The 13,030-nt window shown below is 40.1% G+C and overlaps 2 protein-coding genes across 2 annotated transcripts in view; both read left to right on the forward strand.

The window, feature by feature from the left end:
• Positions 1 to 606: 606 nt before the first annotated feature.
• Positions 607 to 8,931, forward strand: alpi.2 (alkaline phosphatase, intestinal, tandem duplicate 2). Its single transcript, XM_050054897.1, has 11 exons — positions 607 to 714; positions 1,328 to 1,444; positions 3,102 to 3,217; positions 4,829 to 5,003; positions 5,471 to 5,643; positions 5,982 to 6,107; positions 6,292 to 6,361; positions 6,653 to 6,787; positions 7,158 to 7,349; positions 7,482 to 7,592; positions 8,047 to 8,931. Exons 1-11 carry the CDS (start codon positions 639 to 641, stop codon positions 8,316 to 8,318), a joined length of 1,563 nt encoding a protein of 520 aa, XP_049910854.1. The 5' UTR covers positions 607 to 638; the 3' UTR covers positions 8,319 to 8,931.
• Positions 8,932 to 9,332: 401 nt separating this feature from the next.
• The window catches only part of ankle1 (ankyrin repeat and LEM domain containing 1), a 12,048-nt gene continuing 8,350 nt past the window's right edge, over positions 9,333 to 13,030 (forward strand). Inside the window, exons 1-4 of the mRNA XM_050054889.1 lie at positions 9,333 to 9,733; positions 11,243 to 11,395; positions 11,745 to 11,847; positions 12,138 to 12,261. Coding sequence (XP_049910846.1) covers positions 9,669 to 9,733; positions 11,243 to 11,395; positions 11,745 to 11,847; positions 12,138 to 12,261 — 445 coding nt within the window. The 5' untranslated portion in view covers positions 9,333 to 9,668. The remainder of the gene's footprint in view (positions 9,734 to 11,242; positions 11,396 to 11,744; positions 11,848 to 12,137; positions 12,262 to 13,030) is intronic.

The following is a 13,030-nucleotide window of genomic DNA, read 5'->3' on the forward strand; positions in this document are numbered from 1 at the left end:
ACAGCTGTGTTTGTGCTTAATCTACCTGTTAATAATAAACGCAAATGAAAACAGATAATGGATTTATTACATCACAGTTAGGATTAATGATTATTTATGTCATCTATGTCATTTGGAATTTATTGCACTGTCAAACAAATAGAGAGACTTTCTGAGCAAAGCTTTTAACATAATATTTATTTGATGAAACACTGAATGTGTTGTGAGTGTAATGCACAAAGGGACTTCATCTGAGTGATGAGACATGAGCTGAGATGAATTGCAAGGACAGATGTTTAGCTAACAGCAGCTGTTGTGGGGAGTCCTCTCAAAATGTTCCTTCATTTGAACAGGAAGTCCAAATCTGACACATCTTCTACAGTATCTGTCCACAGCAGAAGTGCTAGTGTTGTCTTTGTACCATCGGCAACATGCCTCCTCATCCACACACTGCATGTTGGATACATTCATAGGAATACAGCAACATGTATTGACTTTGCCCTTGTCCTTTGTGTGTGTGTGTGTTGTACATAACCTGAAGCTCACGTTGAAAGGCTCCTCCGTGTGCCCTTTGCTCCTTGGCTGCAACTATAAAAGGGACCTCAGTGTGCGGAGAACAACTCCAGTACTTTTTAATTCACATATAGTCACCCACCGCCATGGCCGGCAAACATAAACTCATTTTTACTGGACTATTGGTTTTCATGTCAGTGCATTGGTCTTCATCTATTTCAGGTAAGGATCGGTAACATATTGCTGCTGTTGGGCAAACATTATCTTTAGACACTAAGATTGCTTACTCTCAGATGTCACTCTGGACTCATAACTGGATTTCAAGGAAACTACAAAGACACACCTTACTTACAGGACATCAACTTTCAGCTTGAGGAAGAAGAGGAGTTTTAAGTTACGAAGGATGAAATATTGTTAACAGGCTGGCGGTGGCTTTTTTATTATCTTGATGAAATTGGCAACTCTTTCCTGCAGAAAAATATAGTAAATAATAGTCAGTATTGTCCATTTGTTACAACCCTTTTTACACGACGGAGCATGTCTAAGAAATGCAGCGATTGAGCAAGGTCACATAATCAGACTTTGTTCGTGTTTCTCATTCGTTTTCATTACGTCTTGTCACTATTCCAGCATCCTGGGAACATCTTGTCCTTTATGACTATATGACTGTACTACTTTTATGCCTTATTCTAAATGGCATAGATGTAAGAGTTGTTGTTTATACACCTATTACAAGTATCACCTGGATGGTTCACACAGATTTAAAATGTAAAAACACACTTAATCTTGCCACTTCTGATTGTGCATGTAACTATCACATTGTCTTCGCTTACAGAGGAAGAGCTCCATGCCAGCTACTGGAACAACAAAGCGAGGCAGGCGCTTCACAATGCCATGAATGTTAAGCCGAATCTTCACCAAGCCAAGAACCTCATCCTCTTCCTGGGGGACGGTGAGTCTGAGGAAAGGAGCTTTCCTTGCAGGTTTCTTAAATTCGTGGAACATTTTCTGTTTCCTGCTCAGTCCGTTTGTCATTGGTTCAAGCCGTTACGGCCTCAAAGTGTGAGCCTCATCGTTATTGTGGTGTAGCTAGAGAGAGAATGCTATGTAAAACAAATGTACTTTGTGAACCCCCCCCCCCCTAAAAAACCATGGGTTTATGGGCAGAAGGAGATGAATGTTGACATCTGATCACCAGCAGTTATTACTGCTTGGAAGGTCCAAGCAAAACTAAATGAACTGAGGCTTAACCACAGTCTACACTGCATGTTTGGCTATTTCCACATTGTGTCCTTAACTGATCTGATTACTAAAAAAGGTACACCACTGCAGAGAGTTTAAAAAGTCACAGGCATTGCAACATTTTTAGAAACTGGTCACCTATTAAATTACTTTCGACTCCCCTTAACCTCCATACTGGTATGCTACTATATGTGAATGTAAACCTCAACATTAAATAACACACAATGGAGCACACACACTTCTTTCACCATAGGATCAAGAAAACAAACTGTAAATCCCATCTAAAGACCCCAAACAAGATAGCTGATTTCTCCTGATCTGACATTTAAACATCAGCCATGATCCGGCCCCAAACACACACACACACACATAATTATAATCACTACTGTTCTCTCCGCTCTGTTGTTAACTGGATCCAGATCAGTATCTGGCAGCGCCACCGCACAAATAAAAATGTTTGAATCAATTATGGATTTATGGTTACAGCTGCCTCCACCCCGACCCACATACCTGCTGATAGCAGCACATTTAAGATTTTATCAGTGTTTGGGATTGATCAGTAACATTTAATCACCCCTTAAGTGACATGTTTATGAAACATATGAGTTTCACGCCACACCTTCATGGAACAATGAGGTATTTGACCTGAAGCTTCAGCAACTGGCAGTAATTAACACTTTGCAGATTTATGTTGAAACACAGTGTATTTCACTTGTCACCATAATGACTGAGATTTTCAAAGGCATATTGAATCTGATGATCAGTTTAATAAACATAGGAACACACTTATGATGAATGTAAGCCATTTGTTTTAGCAGTTTAGTTCTTAACATGTAAATGAGATGCAAGAAGAAATTTAGCTAATGCGCCATCCAATCTGAATCTGTAATTTGCAGTAATAAAGAGTGAAGATTCCCAAAGATTCCCAAGCTCTGACAAGGAATGTTGGAAAATATCTTCAGGATTTTTCGTGAAATTCAAAAAAATATACTGAAACTTGCAAAAGAGAATATATTGTACATATTTTTATGGTATTTCTTTTTAGATGTTTTTAATCAACTTTATGCTAAATTTTATCTATGTCTTTTGATTTTTTTAAATTTAATATTCTCTTACTATGTAATGCAATATGCAATACAATGCAACAACACACCAAAGCAAATTCCTTGGCAATAAACCGGATTTTGATTTTGAAGAAATGTGGAATATTTTTCTTTGCATATTCTCTAAATAACTCACATGTCTGTCACCGCCCTTTAAACTCTGACATCAGCTGAGCCTTATGAGGTCCACAGAGCACAATAACAGCCCTGTGCTTGCCTGGCTGATCTTATCTAACGCTCAGGTGTGTTTCCACCTGCTCTCAGGTATGGGGATACCGACGGTGACTGCTGCCCGGATCCTCAAAGGCCAGATGGCAGGACATTCTGGGGAGGAGACCAGTCTGGTTATGGATACCTTTCCTCACCTGGCGCTGTCTAAGGTCAGCCCACTCTGACCAACACATTCAGACTGCTACATAGGAATGTAACCTAACACTCTCTGAATGGATAAGATTAATAAAGATAATGGTTATTGTAAAGCAAAAATATAGGCTACAGTATCATGAGAGTTAGCTCTCATGAGGTTCAGCAGTACCGTCATGTGTAGATGATATTGTTATTAACAACCAGTAGAATTAGGATTACTGTTGTCTTTATCATATGTAGACAGCAGCGAGGTCTGATGTTCAGAAGACACACATTGTTTGAGCTGCTTGTACTTTTATGCCACACTTACAAGTGAATAATATACTTGTATGTTTGCATGTTTTGCTGACGCTGGAGAAAAGTTTTAGTTTCAATGTGAACTGTATTTTGAGGTTGGATAAGCTGTCATTATAATCATGCCATGGTGACACAAGTAGCCTGTGATCAGTTTATCTTGGCTCTGACTCTGGCAAACACAGTTTCATCAAATTTAATGAAATGTCAGCAAATTTGGAAACACAGGCAGTGTTGTCAGCACAAACACTATAAAGATAACGTCTATCCAACATGGATACAACAGGAGAGCTAAATTGACATTTGATTTCTTAAACCAAGTGAAATGAGTTCAGGTCAAGTCAGAGTTAGTGTTAGCCCCAGGGACAAAATTAAAACACAGGACTGGAACCTGCGATCCAACCCATGTTAAATGACAGTGTTTTATTTCACAGGCAACTAGATCTAACTTCACTAACAAAGACCACACCAATAGGATAAAGATTTTGAATGATTTATTGCATATGATGGATTATGGGTTCTGAGGAAAGCGTGAAGGGGTGAGGATCGAGGGATTAGAAAATGAAAGGATGTGGATGGGGGATGAAGGGATGAGGGTCGAGGGTCGAATGGATGAGGGATGAAGGGATGAGGGATGAAGGGTTGAGAGTCGAATGGATGAGGGATGAAGGGATGAGGGATGAAAGGTTGAGGGTCGAATGGATGAGGGATGAAGGGATAAAGGGTTGAGGGATGAAGGTTGAGGGTCGAGGGTCGAATGGATGAGGGATGAAGGGTTGAGAGATGAAGGGTAGCAGGGATGAGGGTCAAGGGCCAGATGGATGAAAGGTTAGGGATGACAGGGTAAGGATCAAGGGATGTAGAGTGAGGAATGAAGGTATGAGGGTTGAGGGATGAAGGGATGGAGGACTGAAGGTTGAAGGATGAAGGGATGGAAGACTGAGGGTTGAGGGATGAAGGCTGGGTTTCCGGGTAGCTGGTGAGCACGATGATGAACGTGTTGAGTCAAAGGCAGGAACACAGGAGGGATCCTGGGAGTTGTCTCTTCGTGAGCTCGGCTCGAAGGGAAAGAGAATACATCAGGTGTGCTTAAATGCTAGTGGGCGGAAATGGGATGTATTCGAGGCGTGGTCTTTGTTCCTGAACCTAGTTATGAAACTACATTTATTATTGTTCATAAATTTAACAGTGTATTCATGGTATGAGTTAAGGGTACATGCAGTCCGAGAATAAAAATCTCGGTAAAAGTGACTGTGGTTAAGAACACCTGCTACACACCTGAACTAATAGATGCTCATGTTAATGCCTGTGAATATATTTGGCCTCTGCAGACGTACAACGTGGACCAGCAGATGCCAGACAGCGCTGGCACAGCCACAGCTTACTTATGTGGTGTGAAGGCCAACTACGGCACCCTGGGTGTCACAGCCTCCACCCAAAGGTACAACTGTAGCACTACCTTCGGGAACGAAGTCACATCAGTTCTGCACCGTGCCAAGAAGGCAGGTAGGCTCAGGTTCACACTGCTTTACTTTATACTGGTTTCATTTAGACTTATATCTGTTGAGACGAGTCCTAATTGATGTGTTCTTCGTTGAGGACATTTACCCAGACAGATCAGTATTGTGTACTTAATATTACTACATATGTTTTTGCTGGTTTCTGCATGTTATTTGGATGTTACCTTAAAGGTAATTTAAGAGCACTGTCTAATATTCTTAGAATAAATATGATTTACGGGGCAGTTTATGGTGTGCACCTGGCTCCCTGTCGAAATGCAAAATTAATATACAGCTAATCTAAAATGGAATATACATGTAAAACGTCAAATTAAAATACTTTGCATCTGTGGTGGATAATATCTGTCTTTAATGTAGATTAAATCAAATTTCAATCTTGTTTTTGGTGTTATATATCTTTTCTTGAATGTATCCGATAAAAAATATTTCCACATCACGCTCTGTGTGTTTTAGGGAAGTCTGTGGGAATTGTCACGACAACCAGAGTGCAGCACGCCTCTCCGGGCGCAACCTACGCTCACACTGCCAACCGAGGGTGGTATTCTGACTCCGACCTCACCACCGAGGCGATCCAACATGGCTGCCGTGACGTTGCTTGGCAGCTGGTTCATAACACAGAGATAAATGTAAGCCTTATTATAAAGGTATTTTTTAAAACACTTAAACACTAGAGCACCCACTCAATGGAATTCTTCTCTGTGGTTATGCATATCGGCATGTACGGCCTCTTTAGTGAGAAAATGATGCTTGACTTATACTACTTATTGGTTTTCTAAAATCTGGATGACTGAATATCCATTGATGTATTGTAAAATTAACCCAAGCCATATTAGGTCAACAATTTGATCATAACCAGACAACTTCACAATTACCTTCCTACACAATGTGCATAGTATTCCATGGGGACATCACCATAGAGTAAAAAGTATACATATATTAACTGTCACCATGTCTCTCAATCCAGGTTATTCTTGGTGGAGGACGTCAGTACATGTTTCCGAGAACCACGCGTGACCCAGAGTATCCATCTTACACAGGAGACCGAAATGATGGACGAAATCTTGTTGACATGTGGTTGCAAAACAAAAAGGTATAATGGTCGATTTTAAAAGTGTGCTCATCGGGTTTGAATTTGGGAGTGAATGAATCTCATTTTCCCTCTGGCTGCAACATATTACATTTTTTTGAAGGAGTTATCTTATTAAAAAAAACTGTTTACAGTTCCTCCCTCCAAACCTCCAATTATTCTGTTTGTTTCTGTTCACCGTCTACAGAATGCTAAATATGTTTGGAACAAAGCTCAGTTTGATGCCGTCAATCCTGCAGATACAGACTTCCTGATGGGTAAGAAGAACTGTTCAGTTCACCATTTTGACAACCAATTAATCATTCAAGACGCCACAGAATGATGGCCTGAACTTTCCTCGGGCGAACAGGGTGAATCAAACAAGGCCTTGATTAAAATGAGCAGGATTATCTCCTCACTTTGCAATTTAGAGCCACGTTTTTAGTTAATATTTTTTGCAGAAAAACTCATATTGCAAACACTGATGGCACCACCATGGTCAGCTCCATTTAAAAAAAGGCATGTGTTTCTTAGTTCTTCAAACTGAGGCCTGCTTTTTGTGCATTTAGGTCTCTTTGAGCCCAAAGACTGCCGCTACGAGTTGGAGCGTGACCCAACCATGGACCCCTCCCTTACAGAGATGATGGAGAAAGCAATTAAGATTCTGAGCAAGAACCCAAATGGATTTTTCCTCTTTGTGGAAGATAAGTGTAATTGTTTTCTGTACATATTCCCCAGACGGAAAACAACCACATAATCTTAAAACTGTCAGTGTAACTGTCCCTTTCACACCATCAATTGCTAAAAATGACACACTTGAACTTCAAACCACTGAAAGTTAAAACCTTTGTTGGCTTTCCAACAGAGCATATTTTATTTTTGAGACATTTTTAGTTGTGACTGGATTATTGGAGTTGCATGATATTTTTTTTTTTTTGTCCAAATTGCAATGAGATTTGCAACTATATCAAGTTATGTTACAGTAAACGCATGGAACATAAAGTAATCTTAATTGCCAATATGAGAGATAACGTTCTGATGCTTATTTGTCAAATGCTTTCTTTTGGACTTTAAGTGGGAGAATTGACCATGGTCACCATGGAGGAAGGGCCAAAAGAGCTCTCTATGAGGCTGTCCAGTTTGACCGGGCGATTGGGCGAGCAGCTGAGCTCACCAGCGAGCTGGACACCCTGTCTGTGGTAACTGCAGACCACTCCCACGTCTTTGCCTATGGAGGATATTCTGCCAGAGGAAACTCTGTTTTAGGTAAAATTGCACTCTTAGAATTTGATAAGAGCTGCATTGAGGGAGGTTTTGTGTTTAAAACAAACAAAAAAAAAAGTGAATGGCATCTGATGTTCCAAACCTGCAGGTACCAATTTGTCCTGTGATTTGCAGGGGTGTCTCGCTCACTAGCTAACGACAACAAGCACTTCACCACTGCTGTGTATGGAAATGGACCAGGATACCAGAGTGGAGTTCGCCCAGATATGAATGAGTCAGTTTCATGTAAGTGTGCACTGATAATCATGCTAGGGATAACAAAGTAATTTAGTAGCTCCATCTTGTGGTGTAACAGCATACCTACTGCAGAGTAAAGGAGAGTAGAGGTATGAAGAGGAACCAAGTCTTAGAAAATGTGTCATAGCTCCAAAGCATTTTAAAAGCAACAGATTGACTCCAGTGTAACTCCTTTATCAATTGTATTCTTTATAAGAAATGTACCAAATTGATCGTCTGCAAGGAGTGTGTAGTATTTTGTACAAGAGCTCTGCAAATATTAAATAATTTGCGAAAACATTTCGAGGGGAATCAAATTTTTGTTGATACTTTCCCAAAGGTCTGACTCGGTTGTTTGTTTAGCTGCATTGTATTTTGTCATATTGTCATACTGCAATTTGTCTATGTGCCAGAAAACCCTGATACAGCTACTGTAACACTCCTTCATCTCATTCTTCCTCAGCGGGTGACGATTACCGTCAGCAGGCTCCTGTCCCTCTTGACTCAGAGACCCATGGCATAGAGGACGTCGCCATCTTTGCCAAAGGCCCCATGTCACACCTTTTCCACGGGGTCCAGGAGCAGAACTACATTGCACACGTCCTGGCTTATGCTGCCTGCCTGGAGCCCTACAGGGACTGCAAAGTGGACCCGCTCAACCACGCTGGAGCCGTCAATCCCAGCCTGCTGCTCCTCCTGATGAGCCTCCTTCTCCTCTCCCTCTGCTCTGTCTGAGATGACAGCCTTTGTGGAATTCCTCCTGAACTTGGAGTAATTGTGCAATATGACAGCTTGGGTGAAAAATAAATTACTCTATACACTGTACTTTCAGTGTGTAATTTAAGAGCTGTACTGCCGCACAACTTTGAGATACTGCCATTTTAACTCACTTCTTCTTGTTGAGATAACCTTTTGAAAAGCATTAATGTTATTACTGTATAAAGCCCTGGTTTTCAGCACTCCTTTGAGTTTATTTAGGCTATATGAAAATGTTTTTAAGATTTTTTAATAAAGGTGTGATTTTCTAATGATATTGGACAAAAAATGTAGGATTGCTAACACTCCTCATGTTTCAAGATGTTGTACGCTTTCAGTTGTTCTTACAAAAACTTTGTTGGCACATCCTTGTCTATCCTGAACCTCATCATCCCAGTCATCATACTTAAAAAAAAAAAAAGGCCCATAACTCTCTGTACTATTATGCACATTGTGTATGTTTAAGAGGTATGGCTGTATCTTGATATTGCAACATCAATTTATAAAACATATACAATGAAAACACAATAGGCCTACACAAAATGTACTCTAGTATAATACATCCAAAATAACCAAAAATAAACTCTGCATATTTCCCAGAATATGAAGTATTTATTTTTTAGAATACAGAGATAACAAATTTGAGATTTACTTCATGTAATCATGTATGCTAATACAAAAAGTATGGATCTCTTATAAGTTATTACGCAGTGAAAGTGATTAAAACAAATGCAATATGTGATTTATAACCATTAATTACACTACATATAAAACTGGGTGTCTGAAATGGTGCGTTTAATACAACTACTTAATGTCTAAATCATTCTTTTACAGAAGATCACACATATTTTGTTGAAACATGAAATAGAAAGAGGCGATAAGAAAAACTTGCACCCCCCTTTCAAGTAATGTCTCACCTGATTGGGTGAAATGAAAACAACGTCCAATCAGATTTGCCGAAAGGCGGGACTTCCGCCTGCAGCCAGAAAGGAAGAGTGTTCGCGAGTTTGGAGGGAATTTCAACCAAAACAGTCGTGCGGCTCCTCGAAAACTAAGATTATGTGGATAAACAACCGGCCTTTAGAGTTTTAAAACAATAACGTTACTTCTCTTAAAGAGTTTAAGGGACAAAACAAAGGACAACACACATTAACTGCATATAAAACCGTAGTTTGATGTGTGCATTAACAAGGTCCGCATTATCTTAGCTAACTAGCTAGCTTCGTTTAATGATTATTCATAGCTAGTTGCACGCTATGGGCTAACAATTCGGAGGATGCTAATACACGACTATAGATAATTTATAAACGGATAACGATAACATTGGACATGGATCGAAAGCTGACGAGGCTCGAAAGTCAACTGTGTAAAGCCGTGAACGATGGAGACCCCAGGTGATGCCTTGTTTTGTCCAGACATGCCCTTTGTTTATAACATGCGACAGCTCTGGCGTACTTTGTACGCAGCAAGCCATCTTGCATGATCTCAAAGTATCCCAAGTTATTTTCCTGTTGCAGCAGTTTAAGTATACTGAGTGTGTTTTATTATTATTTTTTAGCTCCCCCCAATTTATTGCTTTATTGTACTCACTTTATTCGTTGGTGCTTAGTGTCTGTGAAGTCCTCAAAACCGCACAGCTTTAAGTGAAACATGTTTTGCTGTTCAGTGGTCATGTTTTAGTATTGTTTAGAAGATGTCTGTCTACATTAGGGGGCAGCTTGTGACCACGGAAGCAGTGCAGTTTGTGTATGACACTGTATACGTCCACATAATCATTCAGATCTTTACATTTTGCCCTGTGTAACATGGAAGTGTTAGTTAGGCTCTCAAAACAGATGAGTATCCCATGTTGTACAGATAAATTTAACACTTCAGTCTAGCTTGTCATTAGTCTACATCAGGGGTGTCAGGGGCTTTATGACCTACGGCCGGGGACCAGAACCAGCCCACCAAAGGGTCCAATCTGACCTTGTGAAGGCTAAGAGGTTGCAGGAGCAAATTAAACAGCGAGCAGATACTAAATGTAAAATACTGCCATAGAGGTGTGACCAGAATACAGCTGTCTGAAATAACAATGAGTACTTATTGTGGTTATTTAAGAATATTAGTCCAAAATATTGTCAACCAGCAGCTTCAGTACAAAAGAATCTGCGTCAGACTTCTGTCTTAAAACAGTGTCAGTGGAACTCTGTTGCTGAGGCAATGACAAAACTTCAGATTGTAAATGGTTCGTAAGGCAGGGGATGACTTCACCTGCTTCTTCAATAGCTTCTACTTTAGTGGAAAATTATTTAAAAAAAAAAAAAAAAAAAAAAGCACATGTAATGAAAGTGAGTAATAGACTGACTGAATGTGGAAAAAACTGAGACATGCTGTTGAATTTGCACATATTTCTTTTCAGGATATCGCCGGCTGTTCATAATTTATTTTGTAAATGGATGAACGTTTTCAGAATGTAATTCTTTACACTAAAAAAGGGTAAATTTTGAAGGGGTTGTTATTTATATGTTATGATGCAGTGGTTTCACTAGTCCGGCCCACTTGAGGTCAAATTGGGCTGTATGTGGCCCATAAACTAAAATGAGTACAGATAAACATGTAGACTAAACATACAGGGCCTAGTAATAAAAAAAGTATTACACACACCTGATAATAATATTCCCACTGTAACTATACATGTGGTGATGCTTGTAATCCCTAAATATCAGTACCTGGTTTTTGAGTCTTTAGAATTTCTCTGTCAAATACCACGAGCTATTGCTATTGTATAAGTGATGATGCTGTTTTAGTCCATCCTTTATCCATAGTGCAACACTTTGCAGGACATCACACCCTCAACACAGTAAAACTGTATCCTACAAGTCAATACTCATCAATTGTAACAGATCTCTCTTCCTTGGCAGATCTGTGCAGCTGCTTCTTTCACAAGGTGCATGCCCTGACCGGGTGGGTAGTAAAGGGGTGGCTGCAATACACTTGGCTGCTGGCAAAGAGAGTGAGAAGAACACACGCTGCTTGAAAATGCTGCTGCAATATGGAGCAGATCCCAATATCAGGTATCGTTAAGAACACAGTAAAAGAAAAAAAAGAAGAATCGCCATGCCATCTTGCTTTTGTTCACATTTTCAATCTGTCTACCTACAGGACCCATTTGTTTGAAATTGCTTCTGAAATTACTGCCAAATGTCTTTTGATAGGTTTGACAATCGCTGCATCAGTAAGTGTATATGAAGGTTGTATAGATTTTTGAGCAATCTCTGGCAGAGTTTTGCATCATAAAAGGCTTGCGATGACTTTCACCAGTATCCTCTTCTATCTGGAAATATGTTTAAAGTTGGACCTGAGACACTGATGATATTAATGATAACATTTTCATAAAGTTGTGTTTTCTTGTATTTCTCCCAGGTCAGAGGGACTGACTCCTCTTCATGTCGCTGCACTGTGGGGATGTTATCAAAATCTGAAGCTGCTCTTGATCAATGGAGGGAACCCAAACATTAAAGATCATGTAAGAATTGTTTTTAATTGTTATTAATCACTTCACATAACGCAAGTGTATGGATGAAGTTTCAGACAGCTGAGCAGGATTATCAGTCCATAGTTAAATGTACACATACACATAAACATTTTGCATAATCTCTTGTTAACAGTGATTATAAAGTTCCTGCAGTGGGTCTGTATCGCAGCTGAATTAATACAGAAAAAAACGCCTGGAGCTGTGACACCAATATCTACTAATGTGTGACTTTAAATGTTAGGTTCAGTTTGGTTCATGCCTGTTATCTCCTTAATGTATAGGAAGGGAATACACCAGGGCAACTTGCAGAGCAGCAGGAGAATCGGAAATGTGCCCAGCTCCTTCAGGAGTACCAGTCCAGCTCAGTGGACACAGAAGAGGACGACATGCCTCAATTCCAATACTGTAAGAAAGTCTATTTGAAGCCTTTCTCTTTCTCTTTTGCTTTTTATTCAACCTTTATTTAAAGAGGCAACAGATAGGATTCGGGTTTTTTTTTTAGCTTGGCGCCACCTAGTGTCAGTGGCGTCACACTGTCGCAACGACCAAATTGACCGTGGAGATCAGAGATAATCAATAATATGACTCTATTAGACTCTGTAAATTAAATAAAATGTAGGCTGTAAAGCCACTGGTATACCTCTATGTATATGTAGAATGAGAAGGTGTGTGGACACTCTACTAAATAAATGAGTAAGGAGAATTATTAATGCCAATAATTATACCAGAATGTACAGTATCAGTACAAACAACAGTAGACACAGTGGAATTATACCAATATGCACATGTAAACAGTCCCGAATCTTAGAATAAACGGTACCGTATGGAAACGATGCGGCCGGTTAGAACTCAAATTGAATGGGAAACAAAGTTCAGTTTTCACAGCTGGGCGTAACTTAGCTGGGCGATGTCCGTTGATAGCTGCCTCCGTGAGAAGAGAACAGAAGGAAGGGAGGGAGGTATCACCGTCGGAGGGCTGCCGTAGAATGGCAACGAGGATGTCAGCCGACCAACACTCGTTACCCGGTCCCTGGTTGCGGCAATTTGCGATGCTGGCCAGCTAGGAATGAACTAGCAGCCAGTACAGTACAGTCCTCTCTCGTCTAGCTAACATTTAGCCGTGTTACTTACTGATCCATTAGAAAGAAAGCTAGCTGGACATCGGTTTTGAAGC

The sequence above is a fragment of the Epinephelus moara genome, chromosome 10, assembly GCF_006386435.1.
Source record: "Epinephelus moara isolate mb chromosome 10, YSFRI_EMoa_1.0, whole genome shotgun sequence".
Classification (NCBI taxonomy): domain Eukaryota; kingdom Metazoa; phylum Chordata; class Actinopteri; order Perciformes; family Serranidae; genus Epinephelus; species Epinephelus moara.

Coding starts and splice junctions, on each gene's coding strand:
- alpi.2 (XM_050054897.1), top strand. CDS start 639: ATGGCCGGCAAACATAAACTCATTTTTACTGGACTATTGGTTTTCATG. Junction 1,445..3,101: donor CATCCTCTTCCTGGGGGACG/GTGAGTCTGAGG, acceptor ACCTGCTCTCAG/GTATGGGGATACCGACGGTG. Junction 6,362..6,652: donor AGATACAGACTTCCTGATGG/GTAAGAAGAACT, acceptor TTGTGCATTTAG/GTCTCTTTGAGCCCAAAGAC.